The sequence below is a fragment of the Thunnus thynnus genome, chromosome 19 (genome assembly GCF_963924715.1).
Source record: "Thunnus thynnus chromosome 19, fThuThy2.1, whole genome shotgun sequence".
Lineage (NCBI taxonomy): Eukaryota > Metazoa > Chordata > Actinopteri > Scombriformes > Scombridae > Thunnus > Thunnus thynnus.
Window position 1 is genome coordinate 4,054,714 of NC_089535.1, and position 17,423 is coordinate 4,072,136.

Sequence of the window (17,423 nt, forward strand, 5' to 3'; positions counted from 1 at the left end):
CTGAATTTTTCTTCAAATATCAGTGCAAAGTTTCAGTTTTACCATTCATTTTTATTTTTGCCTTTTCTCCTCAAGCTGCCCACTCCATTTTTCATCCTCTCCTTTTGTCTCGTCTCATCTTTATTTGTCTGTCCTTTCATTTCCCCCCTGCCCTTATTCAATCACATCCTATTTGTTTCACCATCTCACAATGGTTCTCATCTATACACACACACACACACACACACACACACACAGAGTTTCACAAGCAGCCAAATAAGCTCACTCCCTCCTTTTACACACAGTAATCTGCACTGCTTCCCAGATCCAACACCTGACACCAATTTAGAATCACGCTGTCCAATTTACTTGTCACCCTCCCGACACCACAAACTCACACAAATTTCCCTACAGAGTAAATCAAGTAGACACACCATGAATACGTAGGCTACTCTCTTTGATTATGTATGTGTGTGTCCATGAATGTGTGTGTGTGCTCCAGATAAATTACCCACCACACGCATTCAGGCTGCATGGAGGAGGAGAACTGAGTCAATAGAGAATGAATAATTGATTCAGGAACTTCAACTTACAAATCCCTGTAGGCCTATTATTTTGTACAGTGTAATGCAATACTGTAAGCCGCCCGATCAATCATCAAATATAGGCTACATACACGTATACACACACACACACACACACACACTAGTCCCAGTAGGAGGGCACTTATTAATATGTCTCTCAAGGCTGTAATGATTTTTTTCTGTCTTTAAAACATTTTATTGTTGTTTTTTTCTTGGTTTTGGATACTGGAGGTGGTTTTTGTTTTGTTCTTCCTTTGTTCTACTCTATGATACACTTGAGATATTAGAATACACAGAGCAACAAAAGTGCCTGTTAATGCATGAATGGAAAAAAAAAACAACCCCATAAACCATCTGTGAGGGCGATTAACAGTAAAATTCAGCTGATTTCATTAAGTGCAATGATGCGTCTCTGCTGAAATTTCTTCTTCTTACAAAGTGATTTTTGAGACACTGACATGTTTTATCGACTAATCTTTTTTAATGTAATATTTCTCATCCAAAACTCATTTGAAACATAAAAACTCAGTAATATCCCATAAAATATATTCAACAAAAGTCATCACTCAAAGAATGAATTCCTAAGAAGAAAAATCACAAAAATTATAACTGCAATTAAAGTAAATGCAATAAAGGAAATAAGTACATAATATATAGAAGTGAAACCACTTGGAGGAATACTTCAGCCATCAGCCAGTTAGCTTAGCTTAGCATAGATACTTGAAACAGGAGGAAACAGCATGGCTGGCTCTTTCCAGAGGTAACAAAACTCACCTATCAACACTTCTAAAGCTCACTAACTAACACTTTGTATCTCAGTTGTTTAATTTGCACAAAAAACAAAGTTTTGAACACACCTGTGTCCAAACTTTTGACTGGTACTGTATGTGCAGGACTAAGCTAACTGTCTGCTGGCTGTAGCTTCATATTTAACAGACAAATATGAACATGGCATTAATCTTCTCATCTAACTCTGGGTAAGAAGAAACTATCACTTGAACCTCACTGTTGGAAAAAAGCCAAACTTCTGACAGACGGTTTCTTTTATCTTAAATGAAACTAAACTCACAGTTCAACAATTTGCAAATCACAACTACAGCTGCAACAATTAGTCAATTAAAATGCTAAAATTCTCTCATTCCAGCTTCTCAAATGTGAATATCTCCTGGTTCCTCTAGTCTTCTATGACAGTAAACTGAATATCTTTGGGTTGTGGACTGTTGGACGAGACAAAACAAGACATTTGAAGATGTCACCTCGGGCTTTGGGAAACAGTGATCGACATCTTTCACCACTTTCTGACATTTTATAGTCCAAACAGCTAATCAATTAATCAAGAAAAATAATCGACAGATTAATCGATAATGAGAATAATCTTTAGTTGCAGCGCTAAATACAATAATTCTGATTTCTCTCCGATCCTACTAGCAGGTTTAAATGATCACTAGTTCAGTTAAAGAAAGTTAATAACAAACATTGAATAGCTAATAGATTAAGAATTATTTTCGCTGAAAGCACTTTTCCCACAGCAGTTGTCTTTCACCCGACAGGAATACCATGTAAATACCGGACCACTGTATATGTAAATCCCAACTAGGGACAAGAGTTGAAAATTAGCAATAGCTATAAACTCTCTGTGCAGCACATCAGTTTCATGCTCTGTATCAGAACTATGTTGAATTGCATCTTCCCTATCAAATAAAATAATAATAATAAAATAATAAATAATAAATACTAACATACTGTATATATTCATACACATCATATTTACAGCTACACATATGTGATAACTGGTGTCCATTTTCATTTGTAAACTTGCCATCATGTTTTCTGTTCATTGTCTGACTGTAGGTGGTTGGTTTTGTAACCAGCAACCAGTATTTTTTTTAGCTTGCTATTAACAAACCTCTTAAACTATTGTTTATAGCTGGTTACCACAGTTCACATGAGCCTGCATCTCCAAGTACAAAGTACCAAAGTTCTAGTGATACATCAACATATAAAATTGTCTTTATCCCATGTGTGCCCTCCCAATATTTTGTTTATTTTGGAATACTGGCAAGGTCACCGATTTTATCATTTTCCTGGTGGACTTGTTTGGCAACAGTACCAGCTCACCAAAAACTGAATTTGTTGCTTTTGTAGACATTTGTGGAACTCCAAACAAAAAAAATACTCTTTTAATGCTGTCATGATTCCGGTTTTTAACTCCTTGATTACTCTAAAATGAAGTTTTTTCTGCACTTCTGGATTTCAAGTGAGAGCTCAAAAAAGTCTGAGCCGGACATTTTTGATGCCAGTGAGTCCCTGTGATCAGAGGAGTTCTTGGTTCAAACAGACCCTTAGAGCGATCAAGAGACGTTTGGTCTGAGCCTTCTGCTGCTTCTGTCTGTGTAATCAGTTCATGCTGCTGTGTGAGGTCCTCTTCTCAGATACAGCATGTAGCAAAACATTCATCCTGTGTGCTTTTTCATTTCAAAAAAACAGACTTCTGTGCAGTTTCAGCCAATAAAACCACATCTTAAAAGAGTACTCCACTGATAGCATCGCATTGTTGGACTCATGATGGACAGTTGATGCAGCAGACAGTCAGAGATGTCATCTTTTTTTTATTCCACTCATTCATCTTCCTTGTCAAAATCTAGCGTATACATTATTCACAATGCAACTCAACCATTTGACAGTTCGGTGTGAGATTCTGGTGTGTGATGCTAGTAGCGGCTAATGTAGCCTGGAGCTGTTAGCCTCCAGCAGAGATGAGGAGCTACAGAGGTCTGATAACCTCACTTCTTTCTAACTTCACAGCCTCAGATTTTTTACTTTTCAAACTTGTAATCTTCAACCCCAACCGACACCGACTCACAAGGCTTTTTACTACTTTATAAACATCTGAGGTGAGGTGTAAAATCGATGGAGTTCACCTTTAAAACCCTGTAAAGTCTGACACATGAAATAAGTCAGAAAATTCATTGTTTTTAAATTGCATTTATGATTTAATGTTTGTATCAAATATGATATATCTGGCTTTTATGGCAGTTTTTTATCGTTGCAGTTCCCCTCAGCTCTACAGTGTGTTTTAGCATCTTTCGGCTCATTGTTTTGACTCAGCGCCAAACAGCAAACAGACACAGTTAGCTGTAGACTAGCTGGTGAACATAGTGGAGCATTTAGCAGCTAAAAAAGACCGATATTTTACTGAGTGGTGGAGACCAAACAAGAGCAAAAAGAGAAGAACCACTGGACTTAAATGTGTCATGTTGCCAGAAACCAGATGCTAAATGAATGCTAATATCTGATACAGCTGTTGGACTTAAGTAACTATAATTTTGTGATTAATATGAATAAAATTGTTGGTATCCAATGTAATATGGAGAAAAAATACAACAACAAAATGAATATATAGCTTTCTTTCTCATTTGAGTAATAAAACAAAATAGATTAAATGATTAAAAAAGGTGGAATATAAATACAAAAACTTGAACCTGAAAGCTCGTTCTTGATCATGGGAATAGAACTTGTACAACTTTTTCTGTAGCTTTCAACTACATCTCATGGTCTTCATCAGCGAAGAGAGTTCATCAGGTAACCAAAGTGTGGAACTTAAATCACATGATAACAGGTGGCCGTATATGGAAGTTCCAATATCAGGTTTGGTGATGACATCTGACAACTCCATGCACCAATGAAGACCATTAGATGCAGTTGAAAGCCTTGAAAAAGATAGTAAGTGGATCTTGAACATGTCTTTGACAGCACACGGCAGAACAACACAGCTGTGACAGATTACTGACAGCTTGTAATAATTTTACTGAAGACTGTTTCAGTTTGAAGATGAATTTAAACTGTCCTTCACTGTCAGTGGAGACACTGAGAGGTGATATCTGAAGATTGTCCAACACAGATGAAATCCATCATTCTGTCCCATGGTAAAGTAATCGGACAATAAATCCATAAATCTTTGGTGCGTTCCTCCTCACAGGGAGCATGTGCCAGTATCATGTCATTATTAGATGTGCTGTTTGCTGCTTAACCTTGCTGTGAGAGATGAAACGCTTCCCTGTAGTCAAACCTGGACCAATGACACCATCATAACGGAGCCATTCATCAACCTTTTTTTTTTTTTTTTGTCGTTTCTCTTCTCAGAGGTGTCCCGAAACGACTCATGTCCGGACCTGCCTGAGATCCAGAACGGCTGGAAGACGACTTCCCACGTCGCTCTGGTGCGAGGAGCTCGTATCACCTACCAGTGTGATCCTGGTTACGACCTGGTGGGACGAGAGACCCTCACCTGTCAGATAGACCTCTCCTGGAGCTCACAGCCCCCCTTCTGTGAAAAGAGTCAGTCACTGTCTGATTTACACACATACTGTACATCTATGTTTGTGTGTTTGACCTTGTGCATGTTTGTTGTTGTTTACAGGAATCCCTTTTAGGCGGTATTCACTGTGGAGTTCACCTTTCCCCACAGGAGGATTTGTAATAATTTTGGTGACCACTGAGCTTTCGTTTAGTACCGCTGTTGAGTCCTAATTTCTCCTCAACCAACACTTTTGTCTCTGTGACAAGCTGCCTTTAACACTAAGGTTACTTTCTGTTCTATCTTCACAAATCAGGCCTTTTTCTCAATATGGAGTATACCAAGACCTTGGGAGTCCAAACTCCTGAGGATGTGAGGATGTTGTACACTAAATTTCCAATTAGAACTGCAGCGTTCTTGGATTATACTTCAACACAACTGTACAACTGTTCTGTGACAAAACAAACAAAACACAAATGGGTTCGAACACTGTTGATGCTCTGAACCCTAACGAGCTTTTTCAGGATGATGACGGTTGTCACATCTCTGAAAACATTTGAGCAAATCTGCATAATTTTAATTTAAAAATTACCATATATTCAACGTCTAAATGGTTTCAGTCTTGCCTGAAAAAATATCAAAACTTAATTTAGTGAAACACTAGTCAGCTGCCAAAACATTCTTGATAAAACTGGCAGAGCAAGGCTTCCACAGATTGAGAAAAGGCCTATCGTCTTCTCCTAATTTCTTCCCTTAAAGGACAGAAGATCGAGTTGAAATTGAATGCCCTCGCAACCAAAAAAAGGAGAAAGTGTTGCCATAATAAACTTTCCTCTGTTTGAGCCTGTGAAAGCATTGCTCTCGCTGGAAGGGAAAGAAACAAGGGCCAACTGGAAATTAATTTTACTGTCGCTCCTCTCAATTTGAGAGGAGACTGTGTCCAGAAGCAAATTTATAACGTGGAACTGAATGCACCCTAATGGATTATAAGACATAGTCCCTCAAGGATCAAGCTCAGTGTTTTTTGGCAACAGCATCAGGCCAAAATGTAGTACACTAGAAATATCAAAATCAGTCATATTTCATAACGTACAATATATACAATAAGCTTTTAAACAACTCAGTGCTTAAAAGTTTTGATCGTTTAGTGTTTGGATCCTCGTCTTTGTGTTGTGTTCACTGAGCTGCTGTAACAACCATAGACTGTATAAAAATATGGACGTAGTTACCGTGACGTCACTTGTTGGTTTCCGAAGAGCGGTTTTGAAGCTCAAAGTGAGTCACTCCGGCCGTCGCCATCTTGGCAGTGCGTAACGCTGCTTAACTCCCAGCCAATCAAAAATGGGCAAAGAGGCGGGCCGAATGGCTGAAACAAGCCACCTAGCGGCTGGTGGACCTGTCACTCAAAGCAGCCATGTCCTTCATTATGCATAACTTTACGACTTAATAAAATTTAAATGGGTGAGTTATAAAATAATTCACCCCCCGTACAGTTGTCATGAAAGAGGAAATTAGCTACAGAGACTAAAACCGTTTTTTGTACCAGGCTGTAAACATGTTTATTTCTGCTGTAAAGTTGGACATTTAAACATGGGGGTCAATGGGGATTGACTCGCTTTTGGAGCCTCAAGTGGCCATTCAAGGAACTGCAGTTTTTGGCACTTCAGCATTGGCTTCATTTTACAGCCCCAGAGGTTGCTGCTTGGTAACAACTGAAGCTATGTGATTGACATGTTTATACAGTCAGTTAGGAAACAATCCTCCTTTTCCCTGTTGTCTTCTTCCAGTCATGTACTGTTCTGATCCCGGCCATGTGGAGCACTCTACCAGATCTCTGTCAGACCCAAAACTCCTGGTTGGGACGACCATTCAGTACAGCTGCAACCCGGGTTTCGTCCTGCAGGGCGGCGCCACCATTACCTGCTACGGCCGCGAGCCGGGGACCCCAGTGTGGACGTCTCGACTCCCTCACTGTGTTTGTGAGTATCAGAAAGAAAGTTTTTTCACTGTTTCTGGTGCAAAAAGAAGAGAAAACATGAAAGGCTAATTTGTTTTGCCCACCATGAAAAGCTAGTCATTATTTTATTAAACCTGTGGGTTGAAAGGGTCCTTTGGTTTAGACATTATTTGTGTAATTTACCATCCTTGTGATTTCAGAAACCTGTCATCAGGATAGACAGTTTCACATGGCAGTAAGCTGAAGATGAAAGGATCTTTTCCTGTCGCTGTGCAATCTAACATGAGTGGGTTTGTGTGATTTCTTGCAAAAAAAAAAAAAAGAAGCCTTGCTCTCTTTCCTCTGCTGACACAGATCACAGCGTCTCTGCATGCCAGAGATGATGCTTCATCTCCTGCATTTTCATCTCAAGACTGACGATGTACGTGTGTGTTCGTGTGTGTACTTTCAGGGTTATTAATGTTTGTGTGGAGTGTTTGATATGTTAATTCAATGCTAATGCACCGTACCAATCAGCCCTCCGCCACCTGGAGGAGGGGGTGGAGATTATCCATGAGTCATGTTACCTCAGCCAGAGCCTGTCAGATCTGTCGGTCCGGCCTCTGACGCAAAACCTCTGATTCGTGTTGAGAAACTCAGCGGGATCCGTCCAGCTTTCACTTTTATTTTTATTCCTTCCATTTAGCTGAGGATTCTGTTTCCTGTGAGAACCCTGGTCTCCCTGACAACGGCTACCAGATCCTGTCCAAGAGGCTTTACCTGCCCGGCGAGTCGCTCACCTTTGTCTGTTACCAAGGCTACGAGCTCATTGGAGAGGTTGCGATTAAATGCATCCTAGGAAACCCATCCTTTTGGAGCGGCCCACTTCCTCTCTGCAGAGGTGAGACTTTTATCTTTATACATATATATATATATATACATATATATGTGTATGTGTGGAATGAAACGCTCCCGTGTGTACCTTTGGATGTATGCATGTACACGATATCTTTGAATACTTTTTTGCCCCATGCTTGTTGATACAGATTGATCATGCCCCTATGCATGCAACCGACGGTTCGCTAAACCCCTTCCCCCAAATGGTGGTTGTCCAATCATGACTTAGCAACCATAAGGCCACAAACATGCACCATGCAAGTACGCAAATGGCAAAGCTTGGCCCAGCTGGCGCAAAGGTGCGACCCCAGTGAACATACTCAACGTTCATATCAGCTAGTTGAAGCTAATCAGAGCGTTTCCATGAACATAGTAGTAACCAAACATGGCGTCCGTGGAAGAACTTACTGCACTAGAGCTGCAATAATCTATTAATTGCCAACTATTAAATAAATGGCCAACTGTTTTGATAATCGATTCATCATTTGGAGTCATTTTTAAAGAAAAAAATGTCCAAATTCTCTGACTCCAGCTTCTCAAATGTGAATATTTTCTGGTTTCTATAGTCTACCTGAATATCTTTGCGTTGTGGACTGTTGGTTGGGACAAAACAAGACATTTGAGGGTGTCATCTTGTTCTTTGGGAAACAGTGATTGACATTTTTCACCATTTTCTGAACAACTAATCGATTAAACAAGAAAATAGTCAACAGAATAATAATCCCTTGTTGCAGCCTTATACTGCACAGAAGAAAGAAAAAAGAAAACATGTAAGATGTGATGTGCAACCTTTGAATTGCTCACGGAGGAAGGACAGAGACTTCCTGTCTGAATGAACAGGTGACAAAATTCTGCTAGAACGGACGAACGGTCCTCTTCCTCTTGTTGTTTCATGCTGTAGTGCCACCTCGCTTCAATGCTCAGACTGCAGCTAGTGATTGTGCTGTGTGTTAAGACATATTCCAAGGCCTTGTGTCACAAAAGCACTAGTTGCAGATATATGAAAATGAGTGGACTGCATAGGTCACAAGTATGTTATTTCTTTCAATAAGTTAAATGTGTCAAAAATAACATGACAGAAAATGATCCCAGCTTTTATGCTACAAATTTGGTGAAACTGGCCCCAGAACACATGTGAAATCGATCTTGCATGTATGTTTCTATAGTTGCGTGTAGCATGTTTGGGGCCAAGCTAGACACTGCAGGTCTGTCTTTCTTTTGATTCCTCCACATGTTAAAGCGCTGTACATGGGGCTGTAGTAAGAGAGATACTCTGTATTTAAAGAGTTTGAAGGTTGATCCTTGTTTTAGCCTTTCCAAAACCAAAAGCACAAGAGCAAAAGTGTAAAGAATGAATTGTATTTATCTGCTCTAATGTGAGCTGCAATCGTTAGCATGTCTGGCTAACTAGCTTACTACCTGAACAGTAGTAACCAAGCATGAGATCATATCGTTAGCTTACTACATTGTAGGGTACAGGTTATGTAAAAAATAAAAAAAATAATAAAAATGTTCACAACTGGCACATCTACTGTGTGAAAGCCGGTCCAGGGTGCCATCAAAGTTTAAGCTCCGTCCTGCTTTTTATTGGATTTGGATTATTCACTCAGCATTATCCGGAATCGGCGTTACATCTGCCAAACACATCAGTTAGTCCTCATCCTAAAAGACTTTACTCTTGTTAAAGTTTAATATACAGTTTCAACATACTAGAGCTGCAGAAAAAAAATTATGAAACATGTTTCCCACAAGCCCAAGATGACGTTCTCAAATGTCTTGTCACTGTTCTACATGTAAACTTCATATCAGCCCTGCGAGAACGGAAATCTCGACAGGTGTGGGAACAGTAGGGGCATCGGGGATTAGCGAACCGGTCAGGTCAAGGCCGCCTCGTTATAAATACAAACTCAATAGGAAGTGTGATATACAATTTCATAATGCACTGACTGACAGAATGATGTCTTGCAGCCAACCATGACTGCTACCATGGCAACCATGCTTTGGAAGGTGAGTCTGTCTGTGTGTGTGTGTGTGTGTCGGTATGCTCTGATGCTGTGCGGTGAAAAAGACAATTTGTTTTCTAGACTGATTAAAAAAGAAACCAAACATCACACGAGCAAAAAGAATAAAAAAAAAAAGCACCTGACCTCTGTGTCTCTGCTCTGCCTGCATCAGCAAACATCTGCCTGCCAAGTTCATTCCCACCGTGTGTGTGTGTGTGTGTGTGTTTGTGCATCCGGCTATTTCCGTTCATCTGTTTACCTGTAACACCCACCTGTGTTTGCTAAGCCACCCCTTTTTTGCTCAGACTTTTAGAGGTTTTATTTGTTTTTCCTGTGATAATATTATCCCTTGAATTAACCTTGTTTTATTCATGTGTTGTCCATCAGTTGCAGAGGCGCCTGCAAACTCCTCTCTGGACGGAGGGAACATCGCGCTCGCCATCTTCATCCTGGTTCTTCTGCTGTCTGTGCTGCTGGGAGGAGCGTATGTCTATGTCACACGGTAAGCTCTCTGACCGCTCGTTTAATCGTCAAATCACCATCACAGAGCAAGACAAACATTATGTAGGCACAAACACATTCAGCACTCAGGTGATTGTGACAGCACTGTCTGATACTTCCACATGTGGAACAGAACATGGCTCTATAAAAAGGGCTAAAACAACTTAAAACAACATCATCAATATTATACAGGCACATATGAAACACTTCAAAAGTTGAATCAAATTATAAATCACAAAGTTACCATAAAAACTATTACATAGAAAAAGTATTATATAGAAAAATACATAGGAAAATAGAAAAACTACTATATAGAAAAATACATAGAAAAATAGAAAAAGTATTATATAGAAAAATACATAGAAAAATAGAAAAAGTATTATATAGAAAAATACATAGAAAAATAGAAAAACTACTATATAGAAAAATACATAGAAAAATAGAAAAAGTATTATATAGAAAAATACATAGAAAAATAGAAAAAGTATTATATAGAAAAATACATAGAAAAATAGAAAAACTACTATATAGAAAAATACATAGAAAAACAGAAAAACTACGATGTAGAAAAATACATAGAAAAAGTATTATATAGAAAAATACATAGGAAAATAGAAAAACTACTATATAGAAAAATACATAGAAAAATAGAAAAAGTATTATATAGAAAAATACATAGAAAAATAGAAAAACTACTATATAGAAAAATACATAGAAAAATAGAAAAAGTATTATATAGAAAAATACATAGAAAAATAGAAAAACTACTATATAGAAAAATACATAGAAAAATAGAAAAAGTATTATATAGAAAAATACATAGAAAAATAGAAAAAGTATTATATAGAAAAATACATAGAAAAATAGAAAAACTACTATATAGAAAAATACATAGAAAAACAGAAAAACTACGATGTAGAAAAATACATAGAAAAACAAAAACTACGATATAGAAAAATACATAGGAAAATAGAAAACAGTAATACATTATTTGCCAATGGGGGATGCAGGCAAGTTCAACCTAATAATTGTCTAGAATTTGTGTTCATACCTACAACAGAAAAGGCAACACAATCAAAAGAAGAAAATGAAAAGTGCAGCTACATCAACAAATATAAAACCTTTTGGAGAGACAATAATATTCATTAAGGTATCTGTAAAAGTAAAATGTCATATCATACTTAGAAAAGATGTTTTGTTCTATCAACTATAACCACATACAAAAAAGGTTTTAGATCAAAATCTAAATTTAAGGTGATAAAGTATTAAGGGTAAAAATATAAAGTGCCTCTCTTCTCTTTTCTTTTGATCATTAGTACTACTTCTATGTTCTGAAATACGGGTCTTGGGACAGCGTGTTGTTTTTCCTGTGTAAGCCAAACTGCAGGGATATTTAATCATGTAGATGATTACAAGTAATGATACCCTTGATATTAATTTTTTTTGCCAGAATGCAGATGAGTAAACATATAAACATAAAAGTTACCATTTGATGTAGTGTACCAAAGTTAGCTTACAGCTAATTTTCCTCTGCAGTCCCTTAATTACACTCTCATATCTGTCAAATATGAAGCTCCAGCCAGCAGCTGGTTAGCTTAGCTTTGAACAGCTAGCGCGACTCTGTCCAAAAGTGACAAAATCTGCCTACCAGCACCTCTAAAGCTCATCAGTTAAAGTGGTATCCATCTTGTCCCATTACTCTCCGCCAGAAAGCTAATACATATATTTCCCAAAATGTCAAACTATCCCTTCAACATCCCAGGATAGATTAGCAACTGGGCAAAAGTGGACGACTCTCCCTACACTCTGGCTTTTATAAATGAATAAATATTCTAGAAGTAAGCTTGTACGTTTTCATATATTGTTGACATTGTCAGAAAGGTGATAATTTTACTTTATGTTTATTATTGAGGTCCTAGTGGGTGATGGCTTAATATTTTGCCCCCTCTTGTATGTTAATGGATGAAATATTAGGATATTTACTTTTAGAATTTATAGCAGAGCTTTTTTATTGGAAAAAAATAGTATATAAATATAAAAACAGTATGAAACCATTGAAAATCTCCCTTTGAACGCTGAATCTTAATTTCTTCTTCCGTTTTCTCTCATCTTGCTCGTTAGGTGCCGATATCACTCCAACTTAAGGCTGCCTCTCATCTACCCCCACCCTTACCGACAGATCACTGTGGAGACCGAGTTTGACAACCCGCTCTACGAGACAGGAGGAGTAAGTGTCCCGTAAACACTGAAACTGTACGTTACTGGACGCCGCTTACTGTCAGACAGCTAATACCGCCTCTTCCATCTTCTCTTTCATTTTTCCAGCAGGACACTCGTGAATATGAAGTATCAATATGAGAAGCCTCACAAAAGACATTTCTGAACAAAAAACGACCGCCCCTTCCCAACTCTTCATCCTCTCCTCCCTCCTTCTCCGCCCAGGAGGAGGCGATGTAAATACGAATAGATGATGTCCAGCCCCTTCTGCCACGAGACGCCACGATTGATTGATCTTGTTCTCTCCTCCTTTTTTTAACGCGACAGCTTCTGAAGACATGACGGGGGGAAAATAGGAGACGCGAAAGGAGGGAGAGAGAGAGAAAAGAGACGGACCTGTGTGGATCAGTGTCGCCGGGAGATGATGGGAGACGGAGAACGGAGGGAAAAAAAAAAAAAAAGCCCAAAGATCATCTTGAAACATCGAACGTGGTGAGAAAAGAAGAGATGTTGGGTGTGAAGTGGGGCAAAGAGAAGTTAAGGAGGGGAGAAGGGGAAGGAGTTGGGGACAGGACACAGTATGAGGAATGTGGAATGAGAGGATTGAAGCACTTTTTAGTATTTTTTAGGAGGATTCGATTCAGATTTCCGGTATCATAATTCGATTCAGAATCAGTTCTCGATTCAAACCCGATTACTGATTCAATAAATAGAAAAGGAGGGACACTACTTTTAGGCTCTTACTCCAATTCACTGTGTGCCAAACCATCGAACCTTTATCCGCTGAACTGCAATATGAAACTTAAGCAACCGTGAAGCTAACTGGTGTGGATGAAGGTCACTGACTGACCGACAGAAAGAAGTAGAGAAAGTATGTAAGCAGCTTGTTGGCCTTGTTCAGACTGCCAGCCCAAGTCTGTTGTTTTTTTTTTTTTTTGCAGATCCAGATCATATCCAGATTGATTTTTAGAAAGTCTGGACAGCAAAAAAACAAATCAAAAGAAAATAAGATTGAAGGTGGAGGAGGTGGTTTGAAAATCGATTTCTACAGATGCGTCTCAGTCCAGACGCTCAAATCAGATTTCAAAGTGTCTTTTTACAATTTATGATTTCATTTAGCAGCGACGTACATCTGAAAGCTGATACACCACAAGCAGGGATCTAGTCAGGAGAGAACAACACCAGTAAGTGCTATAAAGCTAAGTTTGAGTCCGATGGGACGTAGATGCCAACAGACGGTGCACAGAAGCAGATATTTCTTTTTTCTCCTAAAGATTGAACAGAGTTTGGTAACTCGTTCCACTGACGCAACACAACCATAGACTGTATAAAAATATGGACGTAGTTACCGTGACGTCACTCGTTGGTTTCTGAAGAGCGGTTGTGAAGCTCAATGCAGCTGCTCCAGCCGTCGCCATCTTGGCAGTGCATGACGCTGCCTAACTCCCAGCCAATCAAAAATGGGCAAAGAGGCGGGCCGAATGGCTGAAACAAGCCACCTAGCGGCTGGCGGACCTGTCACTCAAAGCAGCCATGTCCTTCATTATGCAGAACTTTACGGCTTAATAAAACTTAAATTTAAAATTTTTGTACTAGGCTGTAAACATGTTTATTTCTGCTGTAAAGTTGGGCATTTTAACATGGGGGTCTATGGGAATAGACTCGCTTTTGGAGCCTCAAGTGGCCATTTGAGGAACTGCAGTTTTTGGCACTTTGGCATTGGCTTAATTTTTCAGCCCCAGCAGTTGCCACTTGAACGCAACACACAAATCCAGAGTGACTGAGGTGCATCAGAGCAGCATGGAGGACAAAACAACAACAGTCTGTTGACAGACACTGAAATAAATAGTCACATTTGGGGGGGATGATGGATCTCTATTTCTCATGCTTCCGTGTTGGAAAGCCGCGTCACTAGTGTACGTGGTTACTGACGCCTACGTCGTTACCCATGCAGATAGGTTGGTGATGTCTGGACGCACAGATCCGATCTGATCACTTGCAGATAACAGTGTCGTCTGTCTTAAAGATCTGATTTAAGAAATAAATCTGATTTGCCTGCAGTCTGAACAAAGCCTTTGTTTTTAATTTGGAAGCATCTTCCAGTCATTTGCCTGTATGAGAGACATCAAATCAAAGTGTCATTTACTGACCAACATCACAGCTTCAGTGTTTGTTGTAAAAACACAAGTTGGTGTGTGTGTAACGGAGTAAGATGGGAAAAAAAGAGTCGTGTCCAATATCAGGAAAAATGATCGTTCTCTAAAACGCTGTGAAAATGAAACAGACTACAGAGCCACTTATTTTCTTCACAGGTTGAAGTTTTAGTTTTAGTTACTCTGTGGGTGATGGAGTACAAAGGATTCACTAAATACTTCACAGCTTCATCTTGCAAAGATAATTATTAATATGCCCCACACAAGTACGTAAACGCACACACTTAGAGCTACACAAGATCGATTTCATGTGTTGCTGCGTTTAGTAGTTCGCCACCTGAATATTCTTAACACAATGCTATCGCGAGTTGCAGTCTGAGCGTTTCAGCTAGGGGGAGCTATAACAAGAAACAACAAGAGAAAGCTGATTCCTTTACAGTCACGCTGAGCAGTTATGAACCGCCCTTCCTTGGTGAGCGATTCAAACGTTGCACATCTTTTGTCTTTTCTTTTTCTTTTTTTCTTCTGTGCAGTAAGTACAACAGTAAACACAGACGCCATGTTTGTTTAGTTCTGCGTTCATGGAAATGCTCTGATTAGCTTTAACGAGACGATATTGGCTAGCTAGACTGAGATTGAGCGTTTACATGCGCACCAGTATCCCAGTTCCGAGTCTTATCCTGGTTTTGATCATATTGGGGATGTAGTCTTTACATGGTTTACATGATTCAAACAGTATCCAGGTTTCTGATCATCTGTGTCCAGTTGTGTCTTGATTCCTCAACATCGAATCCACTATGTTGTTTTCATGTGACAGTGTCCTGGTTTCTATTGGACTGCTACAGATAGCATATCCAGGTTTCTGGAACCACAAAGGTGTTTTCATGTGCAAAACATAAGCAGGATACTAGTGTGCATGTAAACGGTAGGGGTGTGCCCGAATACAAATACATTATTTGGCAAAGCACAAATAGTGTTTTTTTTGTTTGTTTGTTTTTACGAATATTTGTTTCATACAAATATTTTTAAAATTATTTGTTTTTGGGAAGAAAAAAACAGAACATGTCAAATACCAGCGAGCAGGTCAGTTATAGTCACTATCTCAGTGTCTCTCCTCTGCTCCGCTGTGACGTCTATCAGCAGGTCTCAATGAGGGGAGTCACATCCACCTGCTACATGACGCACATTTCTTAATTTGGACATCACTAAACAAAAACAGGATTTTTAAGCCTCTTTCCACTTTTATTCGAATATAAATACAAGTAATTTTGCTGCCTCAACAAATACAGATACAAATACAAATACTGGTCCCTCTGCACATCCCTGGTAAACGCACTCCCGGTTGAGCGTTTGCTCCTCCCCGGCCAGGCGTCGCCATTTGCGTACTTGCGTGGAGTCTGTAGTCATAAAACGTCCGATCACTGTTGCGCCTTTGTTCTGTGTAACTCAATGATTGGTAACAGGTGAGCAGATCACATGGCAGCAGATGAGATCCGCACACTGTTTAAAAAACTTGTTTTGCACAATGTGTTGAGCTGCAACAAATGTTTTGAAGAGGATTTTTTTCTCTGGAGTTTTTAAACAGTATGTGGACCATATCTGCTACCGTGTAGTGTTTCATTAGATGCAACCAAACGTTTGCATTTTTCACAAGTTGAACTACAAGATAATTCGTGTGTACTGTAAACAGTTCCATATTTATAGTTTTGCCAGCGTAATGTTATTAGCTAATGTAATTACAAAAACCAATTTATGGCTTTTGTTAATTGATTCAGAACCACGATTTTTATGTGAACCGTTATTTATTCACCCACCCTTAATGTTTTTGTCTCTCTTATCAGCAATTTAGTGGAAAAAATGCTGGAAAATGTGTCAGAAAGTGTGAGAGTTGAGGGCATAAATGGGAAGGTAGGAGGATGGGTTTTCAGTTTTTTGTTTACATCCACACAAGTCACCATCTGATGCCATAAAATGATAATAACAGGAGGGAAATAATGTTCAGTTGCTTCCAGTCCAACGCAGGATGTCAGCTGTCTCCTGTCCCCAAACTCCCTCCTGCCTGCAGTCGCCTTCAAGGCTTTTTTACTCCAGCCGGTCCAGGTCTGGCTGTAGCTGTAGTTAAATGGTAATTAAATCTGTGACTTTATGGGGCCAGTGCAGTACTGTTGTCTTATTTCTCTCACATGTAGTTAGACTGATGACTGTGTGTAGACTGGCCTCAGAGTCTCCAGCTCTGCACCGGCTGATGATTAAAAAGGAAAAATCGAAAACACACATTGTTGCAGATGTGGAGGCTGCAATGTGAATAGCGTAGCCGTAGTTAACTGACCGACCTTCGAGTGCAAACTCAATCAACCCACCAGATGATGTATTTATTTTGATGTACTGTATATGTGATGTTTTATGCAGATTGATAAATGTACATTTTCATTATGAGAAGACAAATGTTAACAGTTTCCCTAAATAAATGGTAAAACTTGAATAAAAAATTACAGAAGATTCTTTCTAAATATTGAGTTGTGTTCAGTTCATTTCTTCTTCTTTTCAGGGGACAAAGGAGGAAGCAGAATATAATTCATTAATTCATCTATTGTAATCCACAAAACATCTGTCTCACACATCTGTCTGTGGTCTGTTCACAGCTCTTTCTGAAGTCTTTCCAGAGGTTTTATAGCAGTGAACAAACTTGTTTTATAATGGAAATGGTTGTTAACTCTGTTTCGTTCAATTTTCCCCTTTATTTATTATTCATAGGTGACAATGCACATTAATCAATAATGACATTTAACAACATCAGACTAAATGCGCCGGGCTTCGCTCAACCACTAATTTGCATCTGTAGTCCTGACACGATTA

At 39.0% G+C, this 17,423-nt stretch overlaps 1 protein-coding gene across 2 annotated transcripts in view; it reads left to right on the forward strand.

Annotated features, from left to right (window-relative positions):
• The window catches only part of LOC137170621 (seizure 6-like protein), a 36,251-nt gene extending 19,174 nt beyond the window's left edge, over nucleotides 1-17,077 (forward strand). Inside the window, exons 10-16 of one of the 2 annotated variants that reach the window (XM_067574126.1) lie at nucleotides 4,707-4,901; nucleotides 6,648-6,839; nucleotides 7,503-7,697; nucleotides 9,662-9,700; nucleotides 10,084-10,198; nucleotides 12,319-12,424; nucleotides 12,523-17,077. In XM_067574126.1, the coding sequence (XP_067430227.1) occupies nucleotides 4,707-4,901; nucleotides 6,648-6,839; nucleotides 7,503-7,697; nucleotides 9,662-9,700; nucleotides 10,084-10,198; nucleotides 12,319-12,424; nucleotides 12,523-12,555 (875 nt within the window). In that variant the 3' untranslated portion in view covers nucleotides 12,556-17,077. The remainder of the gene's footprint in view (nucleotides 1-4,706; nucleotides 4,902-6,647; nucleotides 6,840-7,502; nucleotides 7,698-9,661; nucleotides 9,701-10,083; nucleotides 10,199-12,318; nucleotides 12,425-12,522) is intronic. The other variant, XM_067574127.1, reaches the window with a different exon arrangement.
• The last annotated feature ends 346 nt before the right edge of the window (nucleotides 17,078-17,423 follow it).